At 41.1% G+C, this 15,565-nt stretch overlaps 1 protein-coding gene across 6 annotated transcripts in view; it reads right to left on the reverse strand.

The window, feature by feature from the left end:
* Positions 1-9,224: 9,224 nt before the first annotated feature.
* The window catches only part of Glce (glucuronic acid epimerase), a 123,747-nt gene continuing 117,406 nt past the window's right edge, over positions 9,225-15,565 (reverse strand). For all 6 annotated transcript variants that reach the window (XM_058573358.1, XM_046426608.2, XM_058573359.1 and 3 more), the window contains one exon: positions 9,225-13,254. In XM_058573358.1, the coding sequence (XP_058429341.1) occupies positions 12,230-13,254 (1,025 nt within the window). In that variant the 3' untranslated portion in view covers positions 9,225-12,229. The remainder of the gene's footprint in view (positions 13,255-15,565) is intronic.

Genomic DNA, 15,565 nt, shown 5'->3' on the forward strand with positions numbered 1-15,565 from the left:
CATAGTTATTTTTGTGGTGTGAATACTTTATATCCACTCTCTTGGCATTTTTCTAGAATATAAAGTATTAACTGTAGTCACTATCTCTCCCCCAGCCCCCATAATGGAGATTGAACTCAGGGCCTGGCGTGTGTTAGGCAAGCTCTACCACTGAGCTGCATCCCCCTCAGTCCTTTTATATTTTGAGACAGGACCTCCCTAAGTTGCCCAGGCAGACCTCAAACTTGGGATCCTCTTGCCTCAGCCTCAGTAGCTGGGATTACAGGTATAGGCCACCATGTCTGGCAACAATATATCTCTTAAAGTGTTGCTTCTGCCTAACTGAAAGTTTACGACCTTCAACCAACATCTTCTAACCCCACCCCCCAACCACCCAGCCCTGGTAACCACCCTTCTGTTCTACTATCTAGGAGAGCAACTTTTTTAGAATCCACATATGAAGGAGGTCATGTGGTGTTTGTTTTTATGTGCCTGGCTTATCTCATGGAACAATAAAAGTCCTTCAGTTTCATCCATGTCACAAATGACAGGATCTCATTCTTTATTTTTGGCTGAATAATATTTCATTGTGTATATGTACCAATGTGATATATCCATTCATGGGACCATACATAAGTCTTTAACATATATTTTCTTTGGGTACATACCCAGTGGTGGGATCGCTGGAGCTAAACATTTGGACATATGGTAGGCCAGTCTCCATTTGTACTCCCCCCCAACCCAACTTAGTGCTGGGGATTGAACCCAGGACCTCATGCACACTAGGCAAGTGCTCTATCACTGAGCGATATCCTCAGCCCTTTTCATTTTGAGGTTGGTATCTTGCTAAGTTGCCTAGGCGCCTCGACCTTTCCATCCTCCTGCCTCAGTGTCCCCAGTAGTTGGGATTACAGGTGTGTGCCACCATACCTGGTACCTCCCCTGCTCTCTGAGGAATACTGGCTTGCTCCAGTTTGGGGTAGTCACAGGCAAGTGTAGGTAGCTGTGTTTCAGACCTTACCCTCAGCTCTCCCAAGGGTGATCAAGTGACTGATGACAGAAGACTTCATACACAGAGATGAGCTGGAATAGAAAATAACTGCCTTGTGATTGCCCTTTCACTCCTGAGGACGCTCTGACCTCCCGTGTGCGCTCAACAACTTGACGATGCTGTAAATCTATCTTCTGCTCAGTCCATCTCCCACATCACCCTCCCTGCGCCTCGGAGGTGTAGCCACGATTTCCCCATGGTTTAAGCTCAGAAATAGCTACAAAGCCTAAATAAAGTCTTTCATCTGATGTGTGGGAAAACCAACACCTAAGTTGTTAGGTTGTTATCTACTAGAACTCAGAAAAGAATCCAATATCCTTGAAGAAATAGAACAAAATTTGACCCCAGAAAATGGAATTGGTAGAAATAAAGTCCACAAAAGAAAACTCGCCCTGGCAGAAACTATCATTTTGATATTGACAAAAATTTGATCTATGAACCAAAGTCCTGATATAAAATTTAAGCAAAAAAAAGAATTGGTCCCAATGAAATTGGTTTCCGTCAATTGGAAATGAAAAAGAAAAATTGGAAATAACTTAACTAAGCTTTATAGGAAATTGATCAAGGAATTAAATTGACTTAATAGAGTGCATTCCGGAAAACCCTTTTCCAGAGAAAATTCATCAAAGTCAGAGTGCTTCTGAGTTACATGTTTGTACTTAAAAGGCTCCAGTGGGTTCTCTGTGAGGTTTCCATTGAGAAACCAGGTCAGCTGCTCCTGGGTGGGAACAGTGCCTGAGAGCAGAGGGGATTGGAAGTGTGATGGGGCAGCAGCGCTCTGACCCTCATTCACCCTAAAAACAGAAGGAAGCTTATATCATATGACAGTCCAGGCTGGATTCATCATCATCATTATTATTTTAAATTATTATTTTTTTTGAGACAGGGTCTTACTATGTTGCTCAGCTAGCCTCCAACTTCTGGGCTCAAGTGATCCTCCTGCCTCAGCCTCCCAAGTAGGTGGGACCACAGGTATGAACAACCATGCCTGGTTACTATTATTTTATACCCATTATTATTGTATTCTTTTCTATTCTGATTTTAAAAGAAATTAAAACATTTTCAAGGGTTTCAAAAAAGTAGTGAGGGCCCTAAGAAATGTGGTTAATGTCTAAGTTGGCCCTGGTAGGGACCCAGGACAAGGATAGGCAGAAAAGACTGAGCGAGCTTAGGGTGGGCTGGGCTGGGGAGAAAAGACAGCGCTGCGTCTGCATCTTCTTATGAAAGGTACCAGGGTGGCGACCCCAGCCCAGCCCTCCCGGCACAACCAGGGGGGTCTGCTCTTCCCAAGGCCTGAGCCCCCATGCGTGCTTCTCTTCACTGTGGATCTCCCACCCCAAGCAGCCCTGGTTGCATTCTGTTTTTGCAGTCTGAAACCTTCAGGAACCTTCGAAGCCCATCTAGAGCTAACCCACCTCCAGTCTCACTGTTGTCTGCATGGAAGAGGGCCAGAGGGCAGGGCTGGGCTCCTTGCTTCAGTGCTGAGCTCTTCAGTGTAGAGATAGGGTCATTCTCTCTAGCTCCAATATTAAACCCATCTACATGCTGGTATGGAGGGTGTACTGCATGCCACACCCTGTCACAGACCCTGGGAGCGCAGCACAGCATTCACTCAGACACAGTCCTGCCCTCAGGGGGCTCCAAAAGGGCAGCTCAGGATGGTTCCCCAACCCCAGCGCTAATGAAGTTTGAGCTGGATAATTCTTCATAGTGGGGCAAGGGTTGGGGAGGCTGCCTTGTGCACTACAGAAAGTATAAAACATCCCTGGCCTCTACCCACTCCCTCCAAACTGTGCCCATCAAAAATGTCACTAGACATTGCTAAATGTCCCCTGGAGCAAAATATTCCCCAATTGAGAATCACCGGCTTAGGGATGGATGTTGACAATCTAGTCAGATAGGACTCGGGGAGTAACTGTTGTAAAAGATTGTAGGGCTCCTACAGAACACCCACTTAGGACCTCCACACACCCCATCAAGCCTTATCCTTGGCCAGTCTTGGTACTTTGTTGCTTCCCAGCAGGAAATATGATACTGAACCCCAGCCTGTTCTCAGTCTGGCTCACGGGAGAACCAGCAGGCAGTCCAGTCATATCAAGAACAGGTTAAATCAGCTGGGTGGCACCTGCCTGTGATCCCAGGTACTCGGGAGGCTGAGGCAGGAGGATCACAAGTTCAAGACCAACCTGGGCAACTTGGCAAGACCTGTATCAAAACAAAAATAAATAAAAAAGGACTGGGATGTAGCTCTGTGTTACAGTGCCCTTGGATTCAATCCTCAGTATTGCCAAAAAACAAAACAAAAACCAAACCAAAACAAAATTAAACAGATTCACTGGGTGAACAGGCCTGGCATCATTGTATTTTAAAACTTCCCAGGTAATTCCAGTGTGCAGACAAGCCTGGGAGTCAGTGCACTGGGAGGTGCTTTTTGAACTTTACCTAGAAATCTCTTCTGGGTCCAAGGACACAGGCTTGCAGGGAGCAGGAGTGGAAATCCTGGTGGGGGATGAAGTAGCCTCTGCAGTGTCACATGCACACACATACCCTCAAGTCCCCCAGGAGGGGATGCAGTATTTGGAGGGTGTGTGTGAGAAGGAAGTTCTGGGCTTCCCACCTCAGCCAGTGGCCCTTCTGTTACCCACGCCCAGCACTTGACCTTCATTCCTTGTCTCTCACCCGGAAGGCCAGTGCATCAGCTGCTCAACCCCGTCCCTTGGTTCCGCCTCATCTCCCCACCTCTGCCTCCCACCTCCGTCCGTCTGGGCTGCCATCTGCCTCCCTTGGGTGCAGCCATGAGTCTCCTTGCTCAGCTTCTCATTTCCACTCCTGCCCCTGTAATCCCTATCCACACAGCCAGGGAGCCCCTGAGGTAAAGGCAGGTGACATAACTGGCTCCATGTCCCACAGCTGGTGAGCAGCGGGCCAGAGGACCCTTTGTCATGCTGCTGTTCTCGTGGCTGTGGAACAAAACTCATGGAGTCACCTAGTAGACTACTCGTGGTTTTTTTTCCATAAAGATCAAAAATCTTTATGACTTTATGAAGTCATTGAGTATTTTTCCCCCTTAAAAATGTGCTTTCTTTAAATAAAACTCAGTTTTAAACAAAGCAACTAGGCGACATGTGGACAGATCCTCACATGACTTCCTGGAGTCACTTATTTTCTGGTAAGAGCTCAGATGTCATGAGATACAGAACTGATCACTAAGAGGAACAGAAACAGAAGTGTCCCTCTTCCCCACCCCTTCCATACCAGGCCTGGGGCCAGCATGACAAGATCAGAGGTAAGATGAGGCCCAGCTGCAGTGCTCCCAGGCCACCCAACCTCAGGAGGCTCCTCTCCAGACTCCCATAGATGTGAAGGCGCCTTGATGAAGAGGATTAGGTGAACAGTCCAGAGCCTTGGTTTTAGCTCAGCTGTCACAGGCACATTGATCCCACGTAGCCTCCACACACCTGAGCTCTTGCTCCTCCCAGAGCAGGAGACCGTCCTCAGTGTCTGAGGACCACTCTGAGGATCAAAGAGAATGAAAAGATTCTAAAAAATATAATGTAGGAAGACTCTTTAGAATCTCATTAACTCAAACTCTAACTTGGAAATTGTAATGCTTTAAAGATTTTTTTGTTTTTTTGAGATGGTTTTTATTATGTTGCCCAGACTGGCCTCAAAATCTCAATCCTCCTGCCTCAGCTTCCTGAGTAGCTGGGATAAGGATGCATGCTGCTGCACCTGGCTTAAACACATTTTGTTTCTGATAGCAAAGAATAAAAAATGCGTACCTCCCTCATCTGTTGCTTCATGAACTTACGGAGGGTGGGGACTCAGTCTTATCCTTCATCCCTGTAGCCATTACAGTGCCTGGTAACCTTTCACAGAGAACTTGTGTCTCTCCTTGTATGTGTATCCTCACCTATTAAAAAACACTCACATCTTCCTGTATATAGCTTTTTTTAAAAGTCCACTAGGGAAGCCAACAGAACAGGGGCTACAGAGGGGTTTAGTGTTGGGTCATCCAAAACCTAATGTAAATGGAAGTAGAAGAAATGGGGGCACACACCAAGGAGATTTTAATTCTGCAAAAATTTTCTGCCTCTGCCTCTGCCTCTGGGCTCTTCTAATCATTAGTAAAGCAAGCCCGATTTCAGGAGATCTCATGGAGTTCACAGATGAAATGGGCGGATTTCCTCTTCTGGCAAACGTGGGAGAGTGCTGGGGCTGAGATCTGTGTCTCTGATTGAGCCTCCTGTGCATGATACCAAAAGGGAGTCAGGAGATGGATCATGGTTATTGCCTGGGAATGATGGTTCAGAATGTGGAAAGTGAATTAGACATAGCTGGGCTCAAGACCTTCTTTGCTTGCCAAAAAACTGATGATCTCTGGCAAATCAACTTCTTCAAGCTTGTTTTTTTTTTTTTTTTTTCCATCTGCAAAGTGCACACAATATTTCCTCTCATAAAAATCAGAAAGAATATATGTAAAGTATTTTTTTGCAAGAGCCCAATCCATGGTGGACATTCAAACCCTTCAGCTGCTAGTGTTACCATTGCTTTGTTTGATTTTGGAAAGCCAAGGATACTCAAAGCTGCCAGAGAAAAGGACACTCTAGGCCAACAGTCGTGGAGTCACTTACTGATACTGACTATTGATTTGGGCAGGGAGGATCTTCTCATCTTTGCTGTTGGTAGGAAAGCATGAAAAATGAGTTAACATGAGTGAAAAAAAAAAGGCAAAACCAACAAAAATCCAGAACCATAGTTTGTTGATTGCAGACACTAAGAACTCTGAATATTTATTCAAGCTCACAAGAAGTTATCCAGGCAATACCTTCTGGTGGCTGTCCCCTGATGGACATAATGCCTGTTGCCTGCAGAGTGAAGATAAGACACTTTCCTCCAGATTACTCTGCCATGTGATTGATGGGATTTGGGAATTTGTTTGAGGTCTCCCACTGTATTCAACTGAATTCCAGAGATTTAATTTCACCAGATGTTAAAAAGGAAATAACAGAATACCAGGCACTAAATGAAAATCCTGCATTCCTGCCAGGTGTTTGCTTATAAACAAGACCTCACCTGCATTCCACTCCCTGGATTGACTTCCTTCTCTAGTCCCCAAAGAGGTGAATACTTGGTTTTCTGAACTGAAACGGAGCAGCCATTCTTATCTCAGTGATTTCACAAGGTGTTAAGAATAAAGCAAAGTCGTAGGCAGGCCCGGCTCCTCCTGACAAGAAGCTGAGGTGCAGGGAGCCTCCAGTCGCCCCCGTGTCCTATCTGAATTGTGTGCAGAACATTGTGTTCTGTTTCTCATTCTTCGCAGGACTTTTTTCTCCCTCTTTGGTTGTTCCCTCTGCTTCTGCTTCTCAGTGGCTTGCTTTGCAGTTCTGTCATTTTGCAGAATCTTTCTACTCCTGGAAGAGGATTAGGGAAATTACACTGTGGCTGCTATTTAACATTCAGGAAAGGCAGGATACACATGCAAGTTATCAATCATTTTTACCAGATGGTAAATGGATCTCTTTTTACCAGAAATTGAGCAGCAAACAAATTCATCACTAATACAACATTTAAATTCACATCCATTTTCAATGTGACATCCTTAATGAGCTGATATGATGAAAATCAATATTTTATCCCTATATTGTTGACTATTTTAACAGTTATAATAATACAGGCTTAGGACTAAAAAAAATGTCATTAAACAAAATATCACAACTTGCAGTTTTCATACTCCATCTCTACTTTTTTCTCCCCCAGCACCTGAGATTTCTATATTCATAACGGGCTAATGAAAATGGCATGAAGGGAAGAAAAATAAAAATCTAACAGCTTACACTGGTGTACTTTTTAACATCACTATTTACATTTAGTGGTTGCGTTTTGTAGTTGAGGGGAAAAACATCAAGATTGATGAGTTCTCTATTTATTAGACTGCACTATGAGGCCTATGGGGTAAAAGATGAGATGTGTTGATTTTCCAATGGCAGAGCCAGGGCGCTCAGTCTCCTGTGCTCATGTAGATTTTTACTTAATTAATGTTCTGAATAGCTCTGCATTTTGGCTTTTGTTAGTTATCATCAAATTTAACAGCAGTCCTGGCTAGTCCAGTGTTTGTGTACTTAGGGTGAAGAGAGATTGTTATGGGCTGAACTCCACCACCCGCCCCCCCCCAGCCCCCACCAGCTCCCAGCAAATTCAGAGGTTGGAGTCCTAGTACCCAGAGTGTGACTGTCGGTGAACACAGGGTCTTGAAAGAGGTGTTTAAGGCAAAATGAGGTCATATGAATAGTCCCTAATCCAATATGACTAGAGTTATAAGAGATTAGGGTCAACGTGAGGACAGGGAAAAGTGGCCTAACAGGAAACCAACCCTGCCAACATCCTGATGTTAGACTTCCAGTCTCCAAAATTGTGAGAAAGTAAATTTCTGTTGCTTAAGTTACCCTTGTCTGTGGGTATTTTATTACAGCAGAACTGGTGAATGAACACAGTAGACCAGACTGGAGGAAAATGCAGAATTTACACCATATTGTCATCAATAACACACTATTATTAATTTTTAATTACTTGCTCAATTGTTGCAAGTAACAGACACTTAATTCAGTGGACTTAAGCACACACAGGGAATTCATCCTAAGGATACAGTGGTACCTCATGGCACCTGAGTGGCATTCAATAGGCCTCAGAAATGCATTGGAACCAGGATCTGAAGCATTGTTGAGATCCTGGTTTTCATTGTTCCTTTTCACTATCTGCTTCAGTTCTTGTTTTTTGTTTTTTTTTTTTAAATCCATCCCAATTTTGGATTCATGGGGAAGAGACTGGCGCAGCAGTTGTCAGAGCCCTGTGGATTAGGAGGCAAGAAAAGAGCGCTTGTCAGTCCACAGACTCAAGTCTCCTGCAGTCTGGAGGGTTTGGCACCCTGCCCGGGGCAATGGGGAAACTTACAGGTTCTGTGTACTACAGCAGTATGACCAATGTAGTAACACTTCTGCTACAAACTGCAAAATCAAAGCAAGAGTAGCCATGACCCACCCAGTCCAAGACTATTTGCCACCTATGACTATTTCCCAACTAAGGATAGTAGAGAAGAAACAGCAGGAGCAGCCTGTCAAAATCTGTACTCCATCAGCTGAAAAAAGCTGATGGGTGATTGATGGGAATTCATGACAAAAATGGTACAGATGTTTAAAAAAAAAAAAGGTACAATGAAACATAAGTCATAGACTGATGCCATATGTATTTAAGAACCTAAATCACTATTCTCTGAGAGAAAACATTAAATAATGCTCATCATTCTGAAGAAGAGGAAAGTATAGAAAATACAGGAAGTACAAAACTCTCAAGAATCTACATCTGTTACCAGTCTGAATGAGCAACTGACTGCACAGCCTAGCGTTTTATTTTTCTGAGTCTTATGTGCTTTGGTACCCCCCCGGTCCCCCAACTAGCACTCCTTAACGCCCAGGTGCTACACTTTTTGTTCCCCAGTTTGTGAGTCAGACTTAGTAGTCCTTACATGAACCACACTTGTTGCCTTGTCATCAGGATGGGGGGTCCTGAGGAGGTGGACTTCAACTCAGGCCTTAAGGGTACTCCATATTGTTGCAGAAAGGAATGTGAGGATGGGTCAAAGTGAGGCACAGGTTGATTTTACTCAGAGAAAGGAAGTAGCACATACTCCGAGGGACAGGGCAGCGTGCAAGGATTGGAGAGGAGCATGCTAGCTCCATCTTAGCTAGGTATGTTTATACATGAAAGACCAGTGGTACAGGGGTATGCTCTAAGAGGGTGTTTTTAGTTCTCCTTTGTGTTGGTAAGAGGACATGTTGACCATTACTGGGATGGAGGAGTTATCTTCTTTTTTCTGTCTTTGACATATTCTGCTTTCTGAACACAATATTTACATCAGCATACCTGTAGATAAGTCTAATAATTCACTTAATAGTTCTGTTTGTGATCAAGGTTAAGTGAAAATGACTTTTAAACACGAATTTTTAATCCACTGAAGTGGACTTTAAATTATGGTCCCCCTTGTATTCCTGCATGTCTCCTTTCTACCTATCCTTATCTTCTATCCTATCTCAGCTTGACTAGACACCATGGGTTGAAAAGGAATAGTCAGAAATCAGCTTGCTTGGCTCAAAGAGTTTTAGGATAATCCAAGAAGAAAGAGACATGTCCAGGTATATTCCTTTTAAGATACAAACTTTATTTTACAATTTTATAAAGCAGCTTTACATTAAGCACAAACAATCCATTTACTTTGTAGAGAAACAAAATACCTTTCCATCTGCAAAAAATCAAGTTTTGCTGTATATAAAACTAACATGTGCACATTGTGCTTAAACTGCAAAGTCTGTACAGCTTTACAAAGGACTACCCTTCAGAAGGGCATCCAGTAAACACTTTATTGCATATTTAACACATGGTATATAACCCACATGTACAATGGAGAATAAACAAGAAAACAATTACAAGGAGGATGAAAATAGCAGCTTTCAGTGAAAGTTTGCATACCAACAAAGGAAAAGGACCGCCACATCTGGAGACTTGTGCTTGGGTGTCATTTTTGCATTTGCTCATGTTCACTGGATGGTTCTTGGGTGAAGTGTTTATATACAATAACTCCTAACGGGTCAAACTTGACCTCCATCCAGAAACTTTTGGCTTGTTTTACAACTGAAGTGGCAATAGGTTTCACATCAATGCTAACTTAAGGTAAGTGGAAAACAGAAAACAAAAGTAAACCTATAATCTAAAGATAAATGTAAAGAAACAAATTAAAACTTTAAAATACCCTCCCTATTCTCTCTAAACTAAGAAAACATTTTACATGATTGAAAACCCCCAAACACCATAGTTGTTTGTAGAGAAAATGCAGTGGAGGATCCCAGGCAGCATCCCTCCAGGTATGCCCCAGCTCCCCTGCATCACAATTGCCTGGATGCTTGTGAAACATGCAGATTATCATGCTACAGGCAGAGTTAGAATATCTGGGATCTACATTTCAATAAGCTCCCACGTGATCCTGAGGCATCCTGAAGTCTGATAAGCATTTATGGGTCTGTACAGACAATGCTGCTGCTGTGGGTTCAACTCATCCTCTTAGATAATTCTGGGCTCACAGGACAAATCAAGTTGCTGTTGTGATGTGGAAGGCAGGCAGTGTAAAACCAACAGCAGTGAACTAGCAATGCCATTTTTAGATCAAAAAATCTTTCCTTCTTCAGTGGAAAAGAACGGCCATATTGTTAAGGCACTGATATTTGTCACAGAAGCAGTACCATACTGTTTTCACCGATTCCCCTAATCTGAAGACCAATGTGCAAACACAAAGCAGAAGTCTGGACCATTCTAAATAATAACAAATATGATGAAGTATAAGGTTCTCAGATGGAATAAAGTTTACTTTGAGTATTGGCATTGAAAACTAACAAACAAAAAAAGAGGGAGTCTTCATTTTTACTGCCAAGACAATATAACATTTTATATGTTTAAACATTGCTGAGCCATCTAATGCATAAGAACTACAAAGGGGAAAAGCCTAATAACCCACAACGATTGCTATGGGCAAAACTAAAAGTTGTGGTCATAAAAATTGGGAGTTTAAGCTTATTTTTCTATGGCCAGTTTGATATTGTCTTCAGTGTAGAGCTCAACCTTCTTGACTCTTGCTCCCTTAGGTGATGTTATGATATATATATATCTCACATATGCTTCCCAGCTTCTAAGAAGTGGTTGGTAGGGTGAATTAATTAAGATATAGTATGTAGGCAGGTAATCCATCTGGCTCTTAAATGTGTACCTGGTAGAGGTCACAGATAAACTGCGTTGTGTTTCAGTCCCTTGAAAGTGTCGGGTCTCATATTTCCAAACTGTAGGTTATAGTATTGATTTGGTGTATTATCATACCCTAAAACAAAAACCAGAGCAAAATCAACCCCTTTGATTTAACCTAATATCTGAAGCCCTATAGCAGACATTGCCCATGGTCCAAGGACTATGGAACCTATTTATGAGGTTTGGTATGATACATAACCTAAATAAAGCTCTGATTATATGGGCAGCAAACACAGTAGCATTTCTTTTATTTAACAGCTGGAAAAATTTAAAATTAAATTTCAAAGGAAAAAACAATGACAGAATCAATGATTTGGAAAATGATAATAAAAAATGATCTAGGCAGGAGAAAAACTTTATTATGATTCATGTATATTTAACCTAGTACTTTCCTTAAAGGGGATGGGAAATCCTAACAGGAAGTGATGGTAGACTTAAAATTACTAGTCCCTTTCCAAATTTAGATTTGTAATAAATATTCCATATAATGATTCCCCAAATATCCCCCACCCCATGAACAAAACTCCCAAAGTGTAGGCTGAAAAGAAATACATGATTCCAGACAGTGACAAAAAAGAAACCATTAAGTTGGGGGCTGAGGGAGGGATAGACTGATTATCAAACTTTTACTGATTGTAGATCAAGTTTCACAAAACAGATAACATTTTTGTAATTTCTTGTGCAGTCAACAAGTTTCATTTTAGTTGTGCTTACATTATATAACTGTGAAGCCTGAACACTGGTTGTGTATTTAATTTACATATTTCAAGAAAACCATAATTCAAAATATTCTCCATATATAACAAATTGAACAAATGAGACAAATGTTCATTTACCCCCAAGAAATGAATCTGTAGAAAAAAACCAGCTTTTTAAAAAGTTGAACACAGTCCACTATCCAGGCTACAAGTACATTTTTTACTGTATTACAGCACATAATTTTTTGAAAAGTCTGCTTTCAATATAAATATAAATAATCACGTTTTAAAAGAGCTCCATACCAGTCTCTAGGTAAGTGCTAGACAGCTGGCCGGTAATAGCTACTTACCATGATTTTTTCCATGCTGAGCAGGACTGGACTATCTGTGTGGCTCCATGAGGTGTCGAGCAAGGCTAAGACAAACATCTTTGTTTGGCTGACTAAACTCTGCTCTAAATGCCTCCTACATTTCTAAACACTCAACCCATGGAATGCAATTATTTCAGAAGACAGATTTTAAGGATCACTTATCACTTTGCTTTAATCCACAAAAACCTAGTATACACAACCTTTAAAAGTGTGCCTGTGCTCTGCTGAGTCAGAGCCGTAGTTTCTGGGTTCAGAAGAGGCTGAAATGTGATTTTGGTTGAGCTCTAGTTGTGCTTTGCCCTGCTGCCTTTAAGGTAGCTTTTCCACCTCTTCACAAATTCTTTGAAGATCGGGGACTCATCAATGGTACTGAGTAACTGCAGCTGATTGATGTGGGTGGTATGATAGTCCCAGCGGGCAAGGTTGGGAGCGATGCCGAGCATGAAGTGACGGAGGTCATAGATGGTTCCTGAGCCAGTATCATACAAGGGCAGCATGGCTTTAAGGGATTCCATGCCACGGTCATACAAGGACCTTGCTTCTTTCCCAAGTTTTTCTCCTGCAGTTTCTTTTAAATCATACAGCCCAATTAAAGAATACATAAAGCCATTTAAAACAAAAGAGCTAGGTGTGGTTGGATATTCTTCATACCAGTCATGTTTATTCATGAACACAGCTTTAACTCCATGCTGCTCCGACAGAAACTTGTAAGGGGCTGTTGCCCTTAAAGCTGAATTGAGGAATATGTGGTCTTTTGTTAACAGATAGGCCCTGACTAATGTAGAAATGGCTTGCCCTTGGGCCATGGCAGAGTACCACCCTGGTTCTAAAGACTTAAACCCTTCCCCTAGCTTACGGGTTACCATAATTGGCCAGCCACCTTTCTCATCCTGATTCCTGACCAGCCAATCGCTAGCAGCAAAGAATGCAGCCATGTGGGCTGTGGTAGAGATGGTAATGTTGTCAAGGAATCCCTTCCCTTTTGCAATCAACCTAACTACCTTTTTGGGCATAATTTTGGTTGGCTTGACAGCTTTTGTATTGGAAAGACCCACTCCTTTCCTGAGGTCAGTGACCAGGTCTCTGGTAACTGTGCTCCATGAAGTTCTGGGCCCAATGCCATAGTATACGTCTCTTTCTTTAAAAGCAATCAGTTGGGTATTTGAGACATAATGTACAGTGAAGAGCTGATTCTTTTCTGTAGTCTCTAGAACCACGGATATACTCCCATTTGTCAAGAACTTGAGGTCAAATGAAATAATAAAATCTTTTGTGTTTCCCAGTTGCAAGGACACACCTTCACTGGTCTCTGTAGAGGGAAAAATATCAACAAAGACTGTTAGTATAAAAGCACTTTTGTATTTGAAATGTAATTGCAATTTATCTTTTATAACCACTGACGATACAAAATTAAGACCTGGGCATTTTGGGTATCATATCATTATTTATGTACATTTTTTATTAAATTAACTATAAACACATGACAGAATGGGTGAGTTCCTGGTAGCTTCTGAGAACTGGACCAAAGCTCAGAACTTTGGCCATGTCTGATTTAAAGGATTCAGAGCAAGTGACAAGGGTATTTTCAAATTGTCTTTTCCAGATCCAATGCCAGGTATCAGTAATCAATGACTATTCTAGTATACCCATTCTGCAAAAAGGAAAAAATAGCCAAAAGCTAGCTCAGCACACATTTTAAAAGAGAGGTTAGAAGTTCTAGAAAGAATAGCATATACAAGTTTTCAATTTCTAATCTATTTAATATTTAATATGTGCTTACTATGTTCTAAGCATTTTATATATATTAAGTCATTTATTTCTCTTAATTACAAGAGATGCTAGAGTACTGCTCCAACTTCATGGTTGAAGAACTCACACACACAAGAGTTACGTAATGTACCCAAGGTACAAAACGTTGTTATATAATCTGGCTTCACAATATATGTCCTTAATGATGAAAAGGGTAAGTTTGTTTTTGATGTTCTCTGGAGTTAAGAATAGAACTACTGAAAGTTGAGCAATGGGCTCATGTATTGGGGAAAAAGTCATGTTGTATGTGTGAGGGCAGCATGAATTTCTCCTCTACCACTAGCTTTGAGAAAGCAAAAATATACCTCTTTCAGCCTTGATTTCTCCATTGTTCAAAAGTTATTACTTTACTTTACAGAGTAACTGAGAGAATTTAAAAAGAGACAATAGCTTGTAATAAAGTAAGAGCGATAGTGATTACTATCACTAATTATCATGATAATAAAATAGTAAAAGTTGTTTCATCTGATAAATTATTAAACAAAAATTTCTCTTATAAAGTTATAGTAAAATGATGGTAAGTTCTCAGAAAAATTACTTTCTGAATACTGCTCTATTCATATATATTCTGCAGCTGTATCTCCCAAGAAAAGAAACTGAGCATATTAAAACAAACAAACAAACAAACAACAAAAAAAAAACACCCAGTAGTGCTCAGTGGTAGAGGCTTGCCTAGCATGTGTGAGGCAATGGGTTTAATCCTTGACACCACATAAAAATAAATAAATAAAATAAAGGTATTGTGTCCAACTGCAACTAAAAAATATTTTTAAAAAACCCAGCAGCAGTAAAAACAATGAAAAATACAGGTAGTACAAATTTTAAAACATTAAGGAAAAAATGATCTTTATACAGCTTTCCACATGTATTACCTCATTTGATCCTTAAAATTATCTTCTGAGGCTGTTAAAGCTGGAATTATTTCCATTTTAGAGATAAAGATATGCAGGTTTTGTAAGGTTAAATAAGGGTTCGCTCAAGGCCAAAAGCTAATTAGTGGTTAGAGCAGGGACTAGAATCCAGGTTTCTTGGACCAAAGTTCAAAAACTATAAGGCAAATGCTGTTGGAAATGGCATCCTCAGGAAAATATCAATGGAAGGGTTATTTCTCTTAGACACAATCATAAAATCACATCTCTGCTTTGGAAAGTCTTTGAGGAAATCATTAGCACGTCACTGGAAGTAAAGATTAGAAATATGAACTTATGACAGCGTATATGGTGTGGACAGCTTGGAGAGCGCCAGCATGTTGAGTTTATCATTTAATTTGCAACACTGGATTCTATCAGTATGGACACAGGTGGCCAAGGTTCTTAATCATTTCATTTTAATGGAACAATTATGGAAGCTGTATCAAGAATGAGGACACTGTCCAAGGGGAGGAAGGAGGGGAGGGAGGGAGTGGGTAGGTGCTAGGGAGTGATACTGGCCAAATTATATTATTGGATTGTGTGCACATACAAATAGGTAACAACAAATCCCACCATTATGCACGAGTACAATGCACCAATTAAAAATATGGAAAAAGGCATACAAAATAAAACATCACGATAGACTTATGTATCAAATAAGGCTTTGAATGGCATTTTAGAAATTGATTTTACAAGTAACCTTTAATGAAGTAAAAATCTATTTTATCTGGCAAAATATCAACATATACTTTCTTCCCTAACTAGCATTTTCCTGCTTCCAGAGTGAAACAGAATCTGAAGCTCAGCACAATATCCCTGAAACACTGCTGGGTTCTGAACTGACTTATGAATCACTCAGGATTAAATTATATTCTGCAGAGCAGACTATCCTGAGTGCTC

This window comes from Marmota monax, unplaced genomic scaffold (genome assembly GCF_021218885.2).
Source record: "Marmota monax isolate L192 unplaced genomic scaffold, Marmota_monax_Labrador192_F-V1.1 WCK01_AAM20220418_F8-fsc00078, whole genome shotgun sequence".
NCBI classification, from domain to species: Eukaryota; Metazoa; Chordata; class Mammalia; order Rodentia; family Sciuridae; genus Marmota; species Marmota monax.